The sequence below is a fragment of the Tyto alba genome, unplaced genomic scaffold (genome assembly GCF_018691265.1).
Source record: "Tyto alba isolate M040663 unplaced genomic scaffold, T.alba_DEE_v4.0 Super-Scaffold_6, whole genome shotgun sequence".
NCBI classification, from domain to species: domain Eukaryota; kingdom Metazoa; phylum Chordata; class Aves; order Strigiformes; family Tytonidae; genus Tyto; species Tyto alba.
In genome coordinates, this window is record NW_024881327.1 from 13,192,369 (window position 1) to 13,207,445 (window position 15,077).

Genomic DNA, 15,077 nt, shown 5'->3' on the forward strand with positions numbered 1-15,077 from the left:
TGTAGTGTTAATTTAAAAGGAGCCAAACAAAGCAAGTACAGGATAAGCAAGTATGCCAGAAGCTGGCCCTGCTGCAATTACTGGCATCTTCAAGGGCTGCTTATTTACATTTTTATTTTTGACTGAAACAATCAGGTCTTTCTGGACAGTGTCTTTAAAATCTAACTTTAGGAAATGGATGTGCCTTCAGCAGAGTGCTTGGGATTCTGTCCCAGGACCACAAACGGAAGGTGGAAAAGCCAACCTGGGGGAAAAATGGGCGGGTGAATACATCTCACATGAGCCCTTGAAAACTCACTTCACCCATTAAAGATTCAATATATTGGTTGAATAATACGTAATGCCTGCCTTCATTATCTTTATGTTAAATCAAATCATTAAAGAGGAGGAGCAAGACTGTGGTTTATACAGAACAGGTTTTTCATTCTATATTACATGGCTGCGAAGATACTGAGCACCCATAAACCCAATTTATTGAGATAGATGTGCTGAATCCAGGGCAGCCGTGCATTACCATGGCAGTGTGAAACAGCTGAAGCTGAGGAAGCATTTCACAGCATGTCTTTTATCTTTGTAAGTTTTCCAATTGCATTTAGCAATTAGAAAATTTCCACTAGTTTAATGAGATTATTTTTTATCAAAGTTGAGGTTTTCTGTTGAAATATATATAGGCACACACATAGATATGTACATTTATCTTCTTAGATCCAAATTACAGTGTTATAAATGGATTTCAGCCTTTATCAGTTTGCCACTTTTCATACAGCTGGATGCCTGCCACATCCTGCTGTCTAAGGGTAACACCGACAGAGTGAATAAGTAGCTGTCTTTTCATTCAGATCTTAAAGTTGTTCTTAACTGCTGTTAACATTGCAGCAGAAGTGACCATGGTATTTTATGGACTCCCCTGAAGGCAAGGTTCTTTCTCCAAAGCTTGTGTAATCTAAACATCCCTCACTTTAGACTCTCGCTGAGATTACAGGGTCTGTGTAATCCCTGTTATTTATTGCCTTCCAGATTCTACTCTGTAAGCATCAACAGTTTATATTTCTTCCAGTATTGCCAACAAACTGCAATCTGAGTTTACAAATGTGTCACATGAGACGTTTTTCAGCTTTTGACACAGCTCACCACCCGTAACCGAATAAATGAGGCCAAAATGTCCAAGTCAGCTTCTCTTCAGCAGAGAGATAAGGCGAGAAACCTTTTGGTGTGAAGTTCATAGTCCATTTCTCAAATGAGTTTCTGCAACAGTGATAAAATAAAGCATAATGCATATGACAGGCAAATACTACTTGCCCTGAACTGCTGCATCTATATATTAACCCTCTAAACAGGGGTAAATCCTTAGCACGCCTGACAGATAAGCTGGAAAGGGAGAAAAAAAAAAAAAAAAGGATCCTTTTCCTTTCTTCCCAGTTTATCCTCTTTGGTATGCACTGCCAGAAATGAGGCGGGGCACCCATGTGGTGCACCCACGCTGCTAAGAAGATTAGGTTTGAGAGAAGAGGAAAGGAGTTTAACATGGTTAATTTGCATGCTGCCCAGGCAGCCCTGCTCAGAGAGCACTGCGCCGTCGGTGCCTGGTGCCACTGAGCGGCCATGGCTTTGTTTCCTCACTGGGCCACCTCCCTGCGCGCTGCCCGCTCTTACACTGCTGCTCGCACCTTCCTCGAGTTTAAATGCTGCATAGCGTGATGTTTTCCCTTGCTGCCTAATCGCTGGGAATAGCAGTGACAACCCCCTGCTGCGGCCAGCACCAGCAGACATTCCCTTTAATTTCCTTTTACTTTTTTTTTTTATATTTGGCGAAGTGTCAGGTTGGTGGTAGCCATCCTATTATGGGTAGAGTCTGTCAGACCACCGAGAAGGCTTGCAAGCAGCTTTCTGCTTTGAAGCCATAGCTTTTTTACCATTTTCTACCTCACTTCAGCCCTAGGAGCTTTGCTGTCAGCGTTTCTGCTCCAGACCCGCTGCTCTGCGGATGCTCGGGGTGTGCTACGCAACTCACCGGGCACTTCCTATCATTGAAAGCAACCCATCTGTGGGAGTACCCACAGTGGGACCATGCAGTTAAGGGGATAATAGCCACAGGTAGAACTGTTGTACACAAAGAAAGCTGGAGTGTGTGCACTTCATAGGTGAGTAAGAAATAATAGAAGACAGAAAGGAGAAGCAGCAGTATGGGAGATTAGAAGCTAGCAACAGGGGAAAAAGAAAGTCTGTTCTCACCATTTTCAAATGCCTGCTTAAATGCTACCAGTGATAAGTATCATTCTGAACCTGTTCTGTCACCCAGCTCCTCTCCCGCAGGCCAAAATCAGCCTTGTCCCACACCCGACACGTCGCTGCACAGCAGCAAAATAAGGTGATGCGAAGCAGATCCCCCGCTGTGACAAGATGCCATATCTTTGACTGAGCTGTCCAGATGTGACCGCGTGTGTGAGCACTCTGTGTGGCTTAGCTGCTTTTGACTCGGTAAATAAGAATCTTCATCAGGAAATTCAGACTCTTCTCATCGACAATGTTAATGAGAGCTGAGAGGATTAGCTGTAGGCTGCCCTGCCCCGCTGCTGAATTTAGCCAGTGATAAATCTGAATTTGCTTAAAAAAACACCCCCAAAAATGTAGAGAGTTGGTGGGGTTTTATTCATGTGCTGGAGATAAAGGGCAGTGCAAGAGGTGTCAAGACAATTTAATGTATTTGTGCTTACACTTGCAATGCTGCTACTGCTGTTTTAGTTCTGGTCCACTACTGTTTCCATGGGGAATTCCCAGGTTTTGCAGCACTGTACATCACTGGACAAGGAGCTTGGGGAGACCCAGGGGATTTAATATTTGTAAGTGTGGGATTTGGCATCATTGCTCCTAATAAAACCAAAGTATGATGGGCTATTCCATGCTGAACTGAGGTTTGTGTTGTCAGCTAGCTCTGTACCCCAAAGTGCAGCAGTTACCCAGAGCAAGTTTTATGCTAGCACATCTTTGCCCTTTTCACATCATCATCATAACTTCCTTAGTATTTTTTTCCAGTCTGTTTTCTGTTGTTTTTTTAATATAAATAAGTACTGTTAAACTAAGGAAGGCTACTTGAGGGAAACTTGATTACATGGGATGTGAGAAGAGCTCAGAAATGTGTATTTGATTTGCACAAACTGTGGAAGCGAATGGAATAAGTGTCCTGAATGGTCTAAATTTTCCTTTTCCTCTATTTTCCACTCAGGGTTTGAACATGGGCACGCAGTCCTACTCTGTTACTAAGGCAGAGATTCCCGACCATGTTCTTTACACCGTAGGAACGTGTGTGCTCATTATTGGCTCCATTGGCATCATCGGAAACCTCCTAGTTCTCTACGCGTTTTACAGGTACAAAAATTCCTTTTACAGTTAACCTGTCTGGCCTTGAGGTTCATGTGTACCTGCATGCAGATGTTCTGCATTGGTTCCCTCTTGGATTAAATCTCCAAGCAAAGGCTGATAGCAACAAATGGTGGGGAGGAGGGAGGCAGGCAACCTCCCCCCCCCATCCATGCACATCACTGGTAACTTCAGTGTAAATTCCTTATGCTTTAAGAAACCAAAGAAAATGAGAAAATAAATACCTCGTTCTATAAAGAATTCCAGTTGAAAGTCAAAAGAAAAGTTTAATAATTTTAATGGTAGAAACCACAGTCTTCCTGTTGCAAACTTCTTCCCTCACCCCGTAGAATTTGCAGAAATACTTTACAAAACCTGACATTCTTCCCAGCAGTGCAGATGCCCTGGAAAGACCAAGAAAGCAATGTGCTACATGAAATGAGCTTATGCCATCAGTATATTCCCTGCTCCAGGCAGATCATAGGATTTCTGTCAGTTTGTGTGCTTGCTTGACTTCTGACAGTGTTATAGAGAGCCAAAACCACTGCAAATACCATATACAAAAGTCTCATGGAAAAAATAAATAGCCGACTTCTGTTCCATACTGTGGTGGGACACAAAATCCTCCTCACTCACTACTTGCTGTCATCATACATGTTGATACAGAGGGGGGTTACAATGCTAGAAACACAGGTGGGGTTATGAAGAGTTAGATTCCTATTCTTAAATGTTTAAGACAAATAAATTAGTGATTTTGAATAACTGGCCCTTAATATGACATAGAGGAGAAGCTGGATTCACTGCAACCATAGATACCTTCATGATTTTTGAAATGCAGCACAAGCTCTCCATTTTTCCTGAAATCTGTTTTTATTTTTTTTAGCTGGTGTAATAAAAGCATTAAATTGTCAAAGTAGGAAAATTGCCATAGGCAGATGAGCACCTGTGAAGATGTGAACTCTGCACCCTCTCTCACCCAGTTGTTGCAGGTAGTTATGAGATCTAAGATTTTGTTAGAATTGCAGCAGCATTGAGATGGTTTTCTCAATTTCTTTTGCAGTATTCCTTTATGAGCATGAGGAAACAAATTCATGTTATCTGCAAATCCTGGTATCTTAGAGCACATCAGAATGGCCTCAGTTGTTCTGAAGGAGGCATTTAGGGGAAAAGAAACAATTATCTCAAACTATTGAGAATTACTGCATTCAGGTTGCACGAACAAAGCTATTTCTAAAATCCTGCTTCCTCTCTACGTCTCACAGAGTGTGCCAAGTCATGTCTTTTTGTCTTATATGTACCTAACACTGTGAAAAGTCCTGATTTCTAACTCAAAGTATCAAAGCTCTTTACCTCGCCATGCAACCAATATAGTGGTTCACAGTGAGGGACTGCTAGTTTAGCATTACACCTTCTCAGTATATCCCTTAAAAGTGACAGTTTTAAGGTAGATTGGGGTGAGCTGAAGTCACAAATTAATTTAACTTTCCTAGTGGCACTGTTGCTCTGTTGCTCATCAGAGCAACAAGGGCATATTCAACCAAATAACCTTAGGTAAAAGCGCGAGGTTTTTTTATCATGTTACTGGTATCTTTATTCCTCTTATCCAGAGCCAAGGGTAATCTTGAATACCAGCTGAAAGTTTCTGAGGAGGTCGTAACTCCAGATATTCCTAAGAAGGGAGACTATGTGAGGTGGTGAGATGTGGGGAAAAAACCTGGAACTGATGTTTGTTTTCTTTGGATAAACTTTGCTTGCAGACTGGCTGCTGCTTTCACACTCCTTGTTGTGGCATTTAATGTTGTCTGTTCATCTGCAGCTGAGAGCTTTTGTTCTCTCTTATATGTATATGAACAAAATCTCTGTGCAATCTCTGCTTGTACCACAGCATTTTGCAAAGGGTCATTTAGTTAGTGGTAGTAATGTAGTGACTCTTTGGGTTAACAGCTTTTAAAAATTCACCAAAAGCAGGTCCTTTGGCTCTCTAACCTGCTTTGGATCCTGGTCTTGTGCAGTACAGGACATGCTCAGTGTTACTGCACTTGTAGGCAACAGCTTTTCTCCTGAACAAATCCATGTTTTTCAAGACAGATGGATTTCTCCTCAGTTTGAAGAAACAAGCCATATTTTTCAAGATAGTTGGAATTCATATTTTTTCAAGACAGCTAGAATTTTAAACAAATAAACAAATCCATATTTTTTGAGACAGCTGGAATTCTCCTCAGTTTGAAGAAACAATCCATTTTATCCCCCCTGCTATTTTTAGTCATCATTTTGAAATGACCGCATCTGTAGCTGAAGTAATTGATTGACAATTAGCAGTTGATTGACTGTAAGTAACCACCAATTCCAACCCGGATAGTATTTGTTTATGCTAGTAAGCAAAATTATAAATTTAACTGTTCACTTTGTCTATTTTAAATCACGTATTTCTCATGTTTTTAAGCAACAAGAAACTGAGGACATCCCAGAACTACTTTATAATGAATTTGGCTGTGAGTGACTTCCTGATGTCAGCTTCTCAGGCACCCATGTGCTTTGTCAACAGCTTGCACAGAGAGTGGATACTTGGAGATATAGGTACTTTTCCACACTAATTCATACCTCACCAGCTCTAAGCAGTCTGCAGCATATTTTAGCCATAACAATCTTGGCTTGTGCCATGGAGACAGCAGCACAAAACTCTTGAGTGACAACCCCAGTTCTTGACATCATCAGTCAGCATGATGGTACATGTTTTGTGTCATAGGTTTGATTTTTTCATCTTACTTATTTTAGAAAGAAAGGGGTCAACATCAACATGTAATCACATTACTCTTCAGCTTATAAGGGCAGATGTTATGTCTGAAGATGGGTAGAACAGTTTTAAGTTGTAAATATTTTTTTCTGTGTTAGTTTAAGAGGGAGTTAAATCCATTAGCATACTTCTAGAAATCCCACATTTAATTAAGAGATGTAAATAATGACAGTCAGTTTAGGACTCTGCAGATTTAAACTCCTTTCTTTCCAACTGCAAGAAAGAAAAGGTGATACATGCTCAAATTATAGATAAAATGTGAGTATAGCATGTTCATCAGAAGGCTCGATGATCTGCTTGGTACTGCTCATCACATCAGTGGGAGAATATTTGCACCAAGTAGTAGTTGTGTGTTGGTGGAGCAAGCCCAAAGACCATGTATTATTTAATGGCACAGAAGGGGCTCTTTAGTTCAAGGATGTTTTTAGACTTACTCGTCCCCTTAGATAGGATCAGTGTGAATTATCATGCTGCCACAAATGAAGCCGTTGATTTGAGTTGAGTGTCATTTGGTCCTTAATTGCAGGTTACTTATCAGACTTCTTCTGAAGTTTGTATTTAAGGTTGAATCTCATATTTTGACTGCCTCCCATTCCTGGTGGGCCGTCGCCTGTAATCATATGGGGTGACCCAAGATCACAAAAGTGAATGATCATTCAACACACGTTTCTGAATCAAGTTAGGGACAGTGTATCTCTGCAAGTTTTCATCTGCAAGCACAATGACTTAATGCAAAGAGGGGGGGAAAGTCCTGTATCATGTAAAAACTGTCGGGTTTTTTAAAAAGTGTTGCTGATAAAAATAGGAGCTGGAGCTATGTTTTACATCTGACCTTTTAGCCATCAAGTTTAAACCACTTCTACATTTTTAAGCCACATAAACCAAAGTCACTTTTTGAAACACCCATCTGTCATAACAGACTGCAGCAGAAATCTGTCTCTTAAAGATCAATATATTGGGCAACAGTCCAGGCAAATGTAACTTTAATTAGATTGGATTTTTCTTGAGGCAGTTTTCCATTGACAAAAGGTTCCCAGTTGCAGCCTGCAGTGGAGAGTAGGACTTGCTAAGTACATATGTTTGTATTTTAATATTTATGATTTTTTCTAATAAACATCTAATAACTATGAAATCGTGAGGCTAAGAAAATTCTTCTAACGGGAGAGAAGACCTGAGCCAGGAAAAAAGTGGGAGGTTTATCATGTCAGGCTCTGAGAGAAAATTTGTGTCTGTTTTAAGAAAATCGCTGACATTGCCATTTTCTGCTTCAGGCTGTGAATTGTACGCTTTCTGTGGGGCACTCTTTGGAATAACCTCAATGATGACTTTATTAGCGATCTCTGTTGACCGCTACCTTGTGATCACTAAGCCCCTGCGATCCATACAGTGGACTTCAAAGAAGCGCACCGTGCAGACCATCACCGTCGTGTGGCTGTACTCGCTGGGATGGAGCGTGGCTCCGCTCTTGGGGTGGAGTATGTCGTCCGGTCTCTATCTCTTCTGACGTTCCCTATGTGGTCTGTTTCAGCCTTGTTCGGGGTATAACAAAACGAGGTTTTGGCGAGTCCTTGGGTGGATGCTTAGCCACCACCTGATGGCTTGTTGTCATGCTGTCTCTCTGCACCTATTGCAGTGCGGATACCCTCCTCCCTGCTGCCCCCAGGTTGTATACAAGCAGAACAAATTGCAGATGGAGTATTAGATGTATCTGAGAGTTTGGCAGTCGGGATCTCCTCTCCACATGTGCACTCTCATTCTCAGACCACATGTATAATACAGCCAGCGTAGCTCTTGAGGACTATGTATACAGTACAGGGTTTATTTTAAGTGCTCAGTTGCTGGATCAGCAACTGCACAAGCTTTGGGTGTATGTTTGAATAATGTATTCCATGTATTTCATAGGTTCCTATGTGCCTGAGGGCTTGATGATATCCTGTACGTGGGACTATGTAACCTACTCCCCTGCAAACAGAAGTTACACCATGATTTTATGTTGCTGCGTGTTTTTTATTCCCCTGATAATAATATTCCATTGCTATTTATTTATGTTCCTGGCCATAAGACGTACTGGCAGGTAAGCAATGTAGCTGAAATAAGTAAATCTCTCTTTTCTTGTATTAGAAGATTTTATCAATTTTTTTAGCTGCACAAAAATATGAATCAAAAATTAATCTGAATTGAAATTGGAAATAAAGTGGCAGATCATTAATGGCTGTAACTGGATAAATATTTTTGACAATGAAAAACTGGAATGGATGTATGTATTTTGGAATAGGGAAAGAAGTCTCTGGTGGTTCTAACCTTATCGTAGAGTAAATGGTAATTAATAGTATATCAGATAATTTGGTAGTTTGGATTATCTGTATTTCAGATTTGCAATACAAAGAACATGGTCCTGTGCGTTCCAGCACAGTTTTCAGCCCCAAGGGATGATAAATAGCATGTAGCAATGGGGACATCATCTGCCCTTGAGCTGCTCTGTAAACATAACAATCCTCATATTTTTTGACAGTTTTATTTAAGGCAGGCATCCCAGAAAACCTCGTGGTCCACTCAAGCATCACAACTACATGCACAATAGATGGCTATGGTTCTTAGGATACTTTTTTTTTTTTTTTTTCCAAAATTCTTGGTCTATATTTGAAATAAAACATCAGCATAGTGTTAGATCTGTAAAGTAACTTCATTCTGTTGGTTATTTTTTTCCTAATGAGTACATGACTTATCTTTGGTCTTATCCAGCACCAGCTGGAGTTGTGAGTCCTTCCCAATGCTCGCAGTGTCAGTAGCTCCGAGAGCTTTTCTCTGTGCCTATCTGCAGGCACTTGTCAAAGTCATTCAACAACGCTGAATTCCATTTTTGCAAGCATGCTTAGCTGTATCTCTAAACTGAAGTTCTCACCAAACTCTATTTTTTGGCCTTGGTCTTGGTTTTTACTATGCTTTGTGTATGCATATTTGATACCAAGCAAAGGAGCAAAGAATGCATCCTTAAAAGAATGATGTCTTGTACACCCATGAAGCACTGGCCACAAGATTTTTCTATGCCTTTTGCCCATTAACACAATAAACTCACTTTACGAGTATGCTCACAGTGCACCAGGAAGAGGTTTGTTACCCTACTGGCTGGTAATTACTGTCTTCAGCCTGAAATATATCTTTTCTTAACAACACTGATACGTTAAAATTTGTTATTCTAGTGCTATGCTATATAAAATGCTAAACCGTATAAAATCATTTCTTTTTAATAGTGTGGGGTGTTTGTTTGATGTGAGAAGAGAATTTGATGGGACATTTTATGGCAAAAATGTAGTACTGCCTGTTGTACTCCCCCCTGAAAGTACTCTTCTTCAGTGAATAAATCTGCAGGGAAGTAAAAATGTCCCTGTAAGCATTTGGGGCCAGATTCCTCAGAGTAGTCAAGGTATTCAGGCATGTTACCTCATGAGCTACAATTTCTGCAAGCTGTTCCTCCCTTGAAAAGGAAAAACCATAACATTTTATTTTTGCATCCAGCTGTGCCTTTGCTTGCTCCACCTCTGAGAGCAATGGAGGGCAAGGGGGGACTAATTTCTTCACCCTCCCAACCTGAAACTCTCCTTGTGTTACGATAAGGACAGAGCAGTTCCATCCTGTAGTCCCAGGGGTTCTTCTGGATCAGTCTCACAGGTAAACAAAGCTCAGACAGAATGCCTAGGACTATTTTACTACATTAATTACCTTCTAAAGTTTTTAAATGTCAGAGGACAAAAGAAGAGTTAGAGCAGGGAAAGATGAAATCTGCTTAATTTTGCATATTTTTGAGAATGTATTAGAGAGGTTGCACCTTGCTTTTTCACTCTCCTGATGACATATCTGCATTTTTTTCCCCTCTCAGAGATGTTCAAAAACTGGGGTCCTGCAGCCGGAAATCCTACCTCTCTCAGTCCATGAAGAATGAATGGAAGCTGGCAAAAATTGCTTTTGTGGTCATCATTGTGTTTGTCTTGTCCTGGTCTCCGTATGCTTGTGTCACCCTGATTGCCTGGGCAGGGTAAGCAGAAATGTAATCAAAAGAGTATGGATTATTCTGAACTATAAATATGATCAGTAGTCGCTCACAAGAAGCAGATTTCCCTTTTGAAAGGGTTTTAAATACTTACTACATTAGAGGTGATATTGCATTCTTCACTACATCCTTGTGAATAAAGCCAGAAAAGGGATTATTTGTCTATGTATTTTAGAACTATTATGACTTTTTAACAGCTTTTTTTGGTATGCATTGTTTCTTCTCCCTCATAATACTTTCCTTGTATGAATTGTAGGAGTTACCTCTATCCTCTCCCAATATATGTTCTCTCAAGAAGCTTCCTCCATACACTGCTGCCTCTGACAGAGGGTAGAAAAGAGGTTATAATCCCTGATATTCAGCCCATAGCACCCGTCTTCCTCCAACTGCTCTCCACTTCAAGGGATCTTTTGTCTTGTCAGTGCATGTTCTTTATTTCGAGGTCAGGTTGGACGAGGTTTTGAGCAACCTTATCTAGAGAAAGCTGTCCCTGCCTGTAGCAGAGAGTTTGGACTAGGTGATCTTTAAAGGTCCCTTCCAACCCAAACCATCCTGTGGTTCTATGATATTAATCGTGCTTATCCTGCGCTGGTGTTAATCACATGTGACTGACTGTGGGAGCTTAAAGTGAAGAGGAGAATATTGGTTTCAAACCACTTCCAGTGCTCTCTTCCTTCTGCAGTGTTTGCAACTGAGTCATTGACACCCATTACTGTGCAGCATGGATGGTGCTGCTGAAAGATTTTTAGGTTGATTCTGTTTTCTTTTTTATTGCCATTCCCTTTTCCCGGATGGTCACAGTGGGGGTAGTTTTGGTGTTTTTTTTTGTCTAGTGTAGAAACAGAGAAGGTGATTCTTTGTGTTCCTGGTCATCCTTAAATAGATTGCTTGCATGTCTTTCATCTTCTCCAAATGAATGAAGCCAAGTGTGTGCTGTCAAACACAAGCCTTTCATTTGAGCAAAGAATACATTTGAATGTATTAACATTTCAGGCATATTTCTCGTAAAAAGATCACAGCACAAAAACAGTAAGAAAAGAGTAATATGTTTTGGTAATTTAGTGATAATCCATGGCTTAGCTGTGTGTAATGTTTCTGCTCTGTTTTAGTCGAGGCAACACCCTAACACCGTATTCCAAATCTGTGCCAGCAGTTATTGCCAAAGCTTCTGCAATCTACAACCCTATCATATATGCAATAATTCATCCAAGATACAGGTACAGTAAACATGTGTGTAACTGTACGTGCACGTGTTCTTTACAGTGAAGGAGCTGTCCTCATTCCTTCCGCCCCACCCCACGCAGTGCGCGCTCCCGCCCTGACCACCCCATGATGGGGTCCGGGTGGTCAGACCCTGCACCACGTCCACCTGGTACGGGGCAGCCCAGGCTGCACGTGGAGCTCTGGGCACGTGGAGCTCTGGGCACGGCCTCGGGGCAGCCCGCAGAGGAGAACAGACCCCCCCTTCGCCATCCCTCTCCCCACAGCCCTGCTCTGTCCTGTGGAGCTGCACCGCACCGTGACTGACCGGAGGCGGGGGTGATGCTCGGGGTCAGCTTTTGCCATATCAGGGACGGCCGCTGAAGAGCACTCTCCAGATAACAGGTCCCAACCAGCTAGGCTCAAAAATCACATCATCTCCGATTTATGAAGCCACATAGGCATGTATTTGAGGATTTGTTTTCTGAAGCATGTAAGTTATTCTCTTTACACCAACTTCAGTACTAACGTAAACAAGTTACTGGACTTTGGGAGAAGCTCTGTAAGAAGCAAACAGCTTTTTCATAGAAGTTCTGTGCAAAATGAGAGCTGTAGAAAGACATTCATTCAGACGGAGCTCCCTGTAAATGAGAAAGTTTTCCAAATATGCTGAATATATTGCTTTTTCATTATCAGGCTTGCTAACTTGGGTTAACAAGTATTTGCCTTCGAAAACTAAAGCAGACATTTCTGAAATTACTCTACTTTGTGGAGAGAAGTCTCTTCTGAAGGATGTTTTCATATTGGTTTCATTTAGATTTTTTTCAGGGAAAAGTCTTTCCATTCTTTACATTTTTCAAAAACATTAAATTTGAATTAAAAGAAAAAATTTTACACTGATGGGGTTCAGTGGACAAAATATGATGTTGATCACTTCTCTGAAATACTTCGGGGTTTTTTGCAGATATGAAATATTTCCGAACCTATGCCTTCATAAGCAAATTATACTAGACTTTAATTCTAGTTATTATTACAGGTATCAATTACTCTATATTTTAAAACAGAACACTGTGCCAACCTGGCGCAATTTCATTAACAACTAATCAAACACTATTCAATCTCAATAAGCTGCATGGTTAGCCAACTTTTCTTGTCTTTTTATTTCCTTCTTAAGCCTCTCACAGCCAGTGAATGAGTTTCTGAGCTGAGAGGTATGAATTCTGCTTTTTATTCAGGCCCTCTGACTGCGGTAAGGTAAGGGATAGAGAGTGTAAAGATAACTTGTTTCCACAGAGTAGACAGTAAAAAAAAAAAAAAAAAAAAAAATTTTCATACCGTTGTTCTGATGGGAAACCTACAAGATTAGGTGAATAGAATGGTAATTAAATATACCATAATAGACCCTCCTCCAAAGAATCAGAAACTTTTCCCTTTGCAGAAGGTCCTTCATAATCTCCGTTAATAACTTCTCTAGAGCATCCCATTTGGTCTCCAGTGCCCAGCTGAGACAGCCTCAACATTTAGGGGAAGCATGAGAAAGAACCACCTTGCATTTCAGAAAGGACACCCGCTCTTTGAGCTAGGGAGGACACATCAGAAATCACTGTGTCTTCAGTTGTGTGGTCCTAAAAGGAGTTGCAAAGTAATTTTGCAAAGGAACAAGCTGGTGTGGTGTTCCGCTGAATGATTTCAAACAAGGGCAAACTCACCCTGCGCTTCCCAGGCACTGTGCAAGATAAAACTTTTTTGAAGTCAACATTTTATTTAGAAATGTACTCCCAGCTTCAGCTGAGAAGCATGTTCAAGTACGGGTAACGTAAGTCACTTCTGTTAAAACTTCTAAAATACTTGGTGGTTTCCAAAATCCAGCAAAAATATTTGGGGTGTGTGTGTGTTTGTTTTTGTTTTTTCGTGTTTTTTTTTGGAGTTTTTGTTTGTTTAACATAAGGAAAGGGACACAACTCCACTGTGCTCTCAGCCCTATCTCCAGCACTAGCTGGGCTCCTAAATATTTGATTTTCACCTTTGCATCTCACAGCAGTGTAGTCAGGCGAAGCTACACTTCACACAGAAGATACAGCTCAGAGATTGCAATTTCCTTGCAGAGCTGTATGTAATGTGTTTTTGAAACACCAGCAGTGAAAAATACTTTATTATACAAAAGGAGAAACGCTTGTAACAGAACTGCTATTCAGCATATCTCTAGAATTTTCTGCAAATCTCTCAAAGCATATCTCCCACAAAGGGATGATGCATCAGAAGTTTGGACAAAACACGGGGATGCCGCGGTGATAAATGTGATCGATGTATAAAGACCACTAGATGGCAGGGTTAGTCGTCTGTATGAGGTTTGTCTCACTCAAGAAGTGGAAAAGCTGCTAAATTATATTGCCTGAAAACTAGGATTTGGGAGCTGGAAATTGAGTTAATTGTTTTGAATGTCTGACGAATGACAGTGTGGTTGTAAGAACAGTTAAAGTTTCTCAGAAAGCTCGTGCAAACACACCCAGAAATGGTAAAAAACATATGTTTTGTTTGAAAATGTCTGTTATGACTAACACCATTTTGCACCCTCCGGAAACCCGAGTCCATCTTATTTTTTGAAGGTTGCAGAGCATTTCAGTTTAGAATAGGAGAAAGACTAGTCTCTGATGGCTTGAAGAAGTTGAATTAGAAGTTTTGCATGGCTGGCTGACACATTTTGAATCTGGTGATTTTTTCTGACCTTAATCTATTATGTTCAGTGATTCCTTGTACTATTTTTGCAAGGTCAAGTGAAAGCAGATACCATATAGTGAACTGCCTCAATTAATCTTTTTTTCTACCAGCATTGGCTTTTCTAAGACTGTATTAAGGAAAAGGCTGGAGTCCATGCTCTTAAAAATTGTTTTGATTTCATTTTCCCCTGCTTCCCAATTTGTATTTCTAGACATATCAACAAGAGAAGTGTTTATGGAGTTATTGTGAAAACGTTTCATAGACTTGTGAGTCATCCAGTCAGGAAAAGAAGTAATGTTGGGTCCATCGTGACGAATCATGAATGCCATTTTAAAACTAAAAAAGCAGCTACAGTACATCAAGTCAGCTGGTGAAAATATGTTGGCAGGACCAATTTTGCCTGAACAGTGAATGATTAATATGTAGGTAAAGATCAGTGTTTCTGGATAACTTCCAAATCTTCTAATAATTCACCTTATTCCACAAAAGTCAATTATCCGATGACGGATAAATGGGCCAGTGTGTTCAGGTCCAAGACTTAAGGGTTCGGGCAGGGGATAAATTGCTATTTTGTATTGGAACTACTGACCTGAGCTAAATCTAAGATATTTTCCAAATCTCTCTGGAAAGAGGTATCTAGAAATCAGGATCTAAAGAATTCAGACATGGCTCAAACCAGTGATGTACTGCTACCAAAGCAAGATGCTTTTTTTTGCACAGAGAATTGCTGTCACTGTATCGTAACACCAACAAATCAAACAAGTCTTTTTGTGGGGTTTCCTTACCTTAAGCAACGAAACAAGTACATTGCAATTAATGTAACTGAAAATGTAATAGTGACCTTTATGCTAGCACTTGGCTTTTAAGAACTGGTCTGAGAGGTTAATTGTTATATATCCCCTTGCCCACCCACTCCCCACCAGTATAAAGGGGAAAACCACTTACCTCCCTGATAGGTAT

At 40.6% G+C, this 15,077-nt stretch overlaps 1 protein-coding gene across 7 annotated transcripts in view; it reads left to right on the plus strand.

The window, feature by feature from the left end:
• Positions 1–15,077, plus strand: part of LOC104357003 (melanopsin) — a 40,505-nt gene that overhangs the window by 10,347 nt on the left and 15,081 nt on the right. For 6 of the 7 annotated variants that reach the window (XR_004408796.2, XR_004408797.2, XR_004408795.2 and 3 more), the window contains exons 2-8: positions 2,300–2,478; positions 3,224–3,366; positions 5,801–5,934; positions 7,423–7,626; positions 8,054–8,225; positions 10,029–10,184; positions 11,309–11,416. Coding sequence is in view for 4 of the 7 variants with exons in the window: in XM_033004494.2 (XP_032860385.1) it covers positions 3,233–3,366; positions 5,801–5,934; positions 7,423–7,626; positions 8,054–8,225; positions 10,029–10,184; positions 11,309–11,416 (908 nt within the window). In the remaining 3 variants the exon portion in view is untranslated. The remainder of the gene's footprint in view (positions 1–2,299; positions 2,479–3,223; positions 3,367–5,800; positions 5,935–7,422; positions 7,627–8,053; positions 8,226–10,028; positions 10,185–11,308; positions 11,417–15,077) is intronic. The other variant, XM_033004495.2, reaches the window with a different exon arrangement.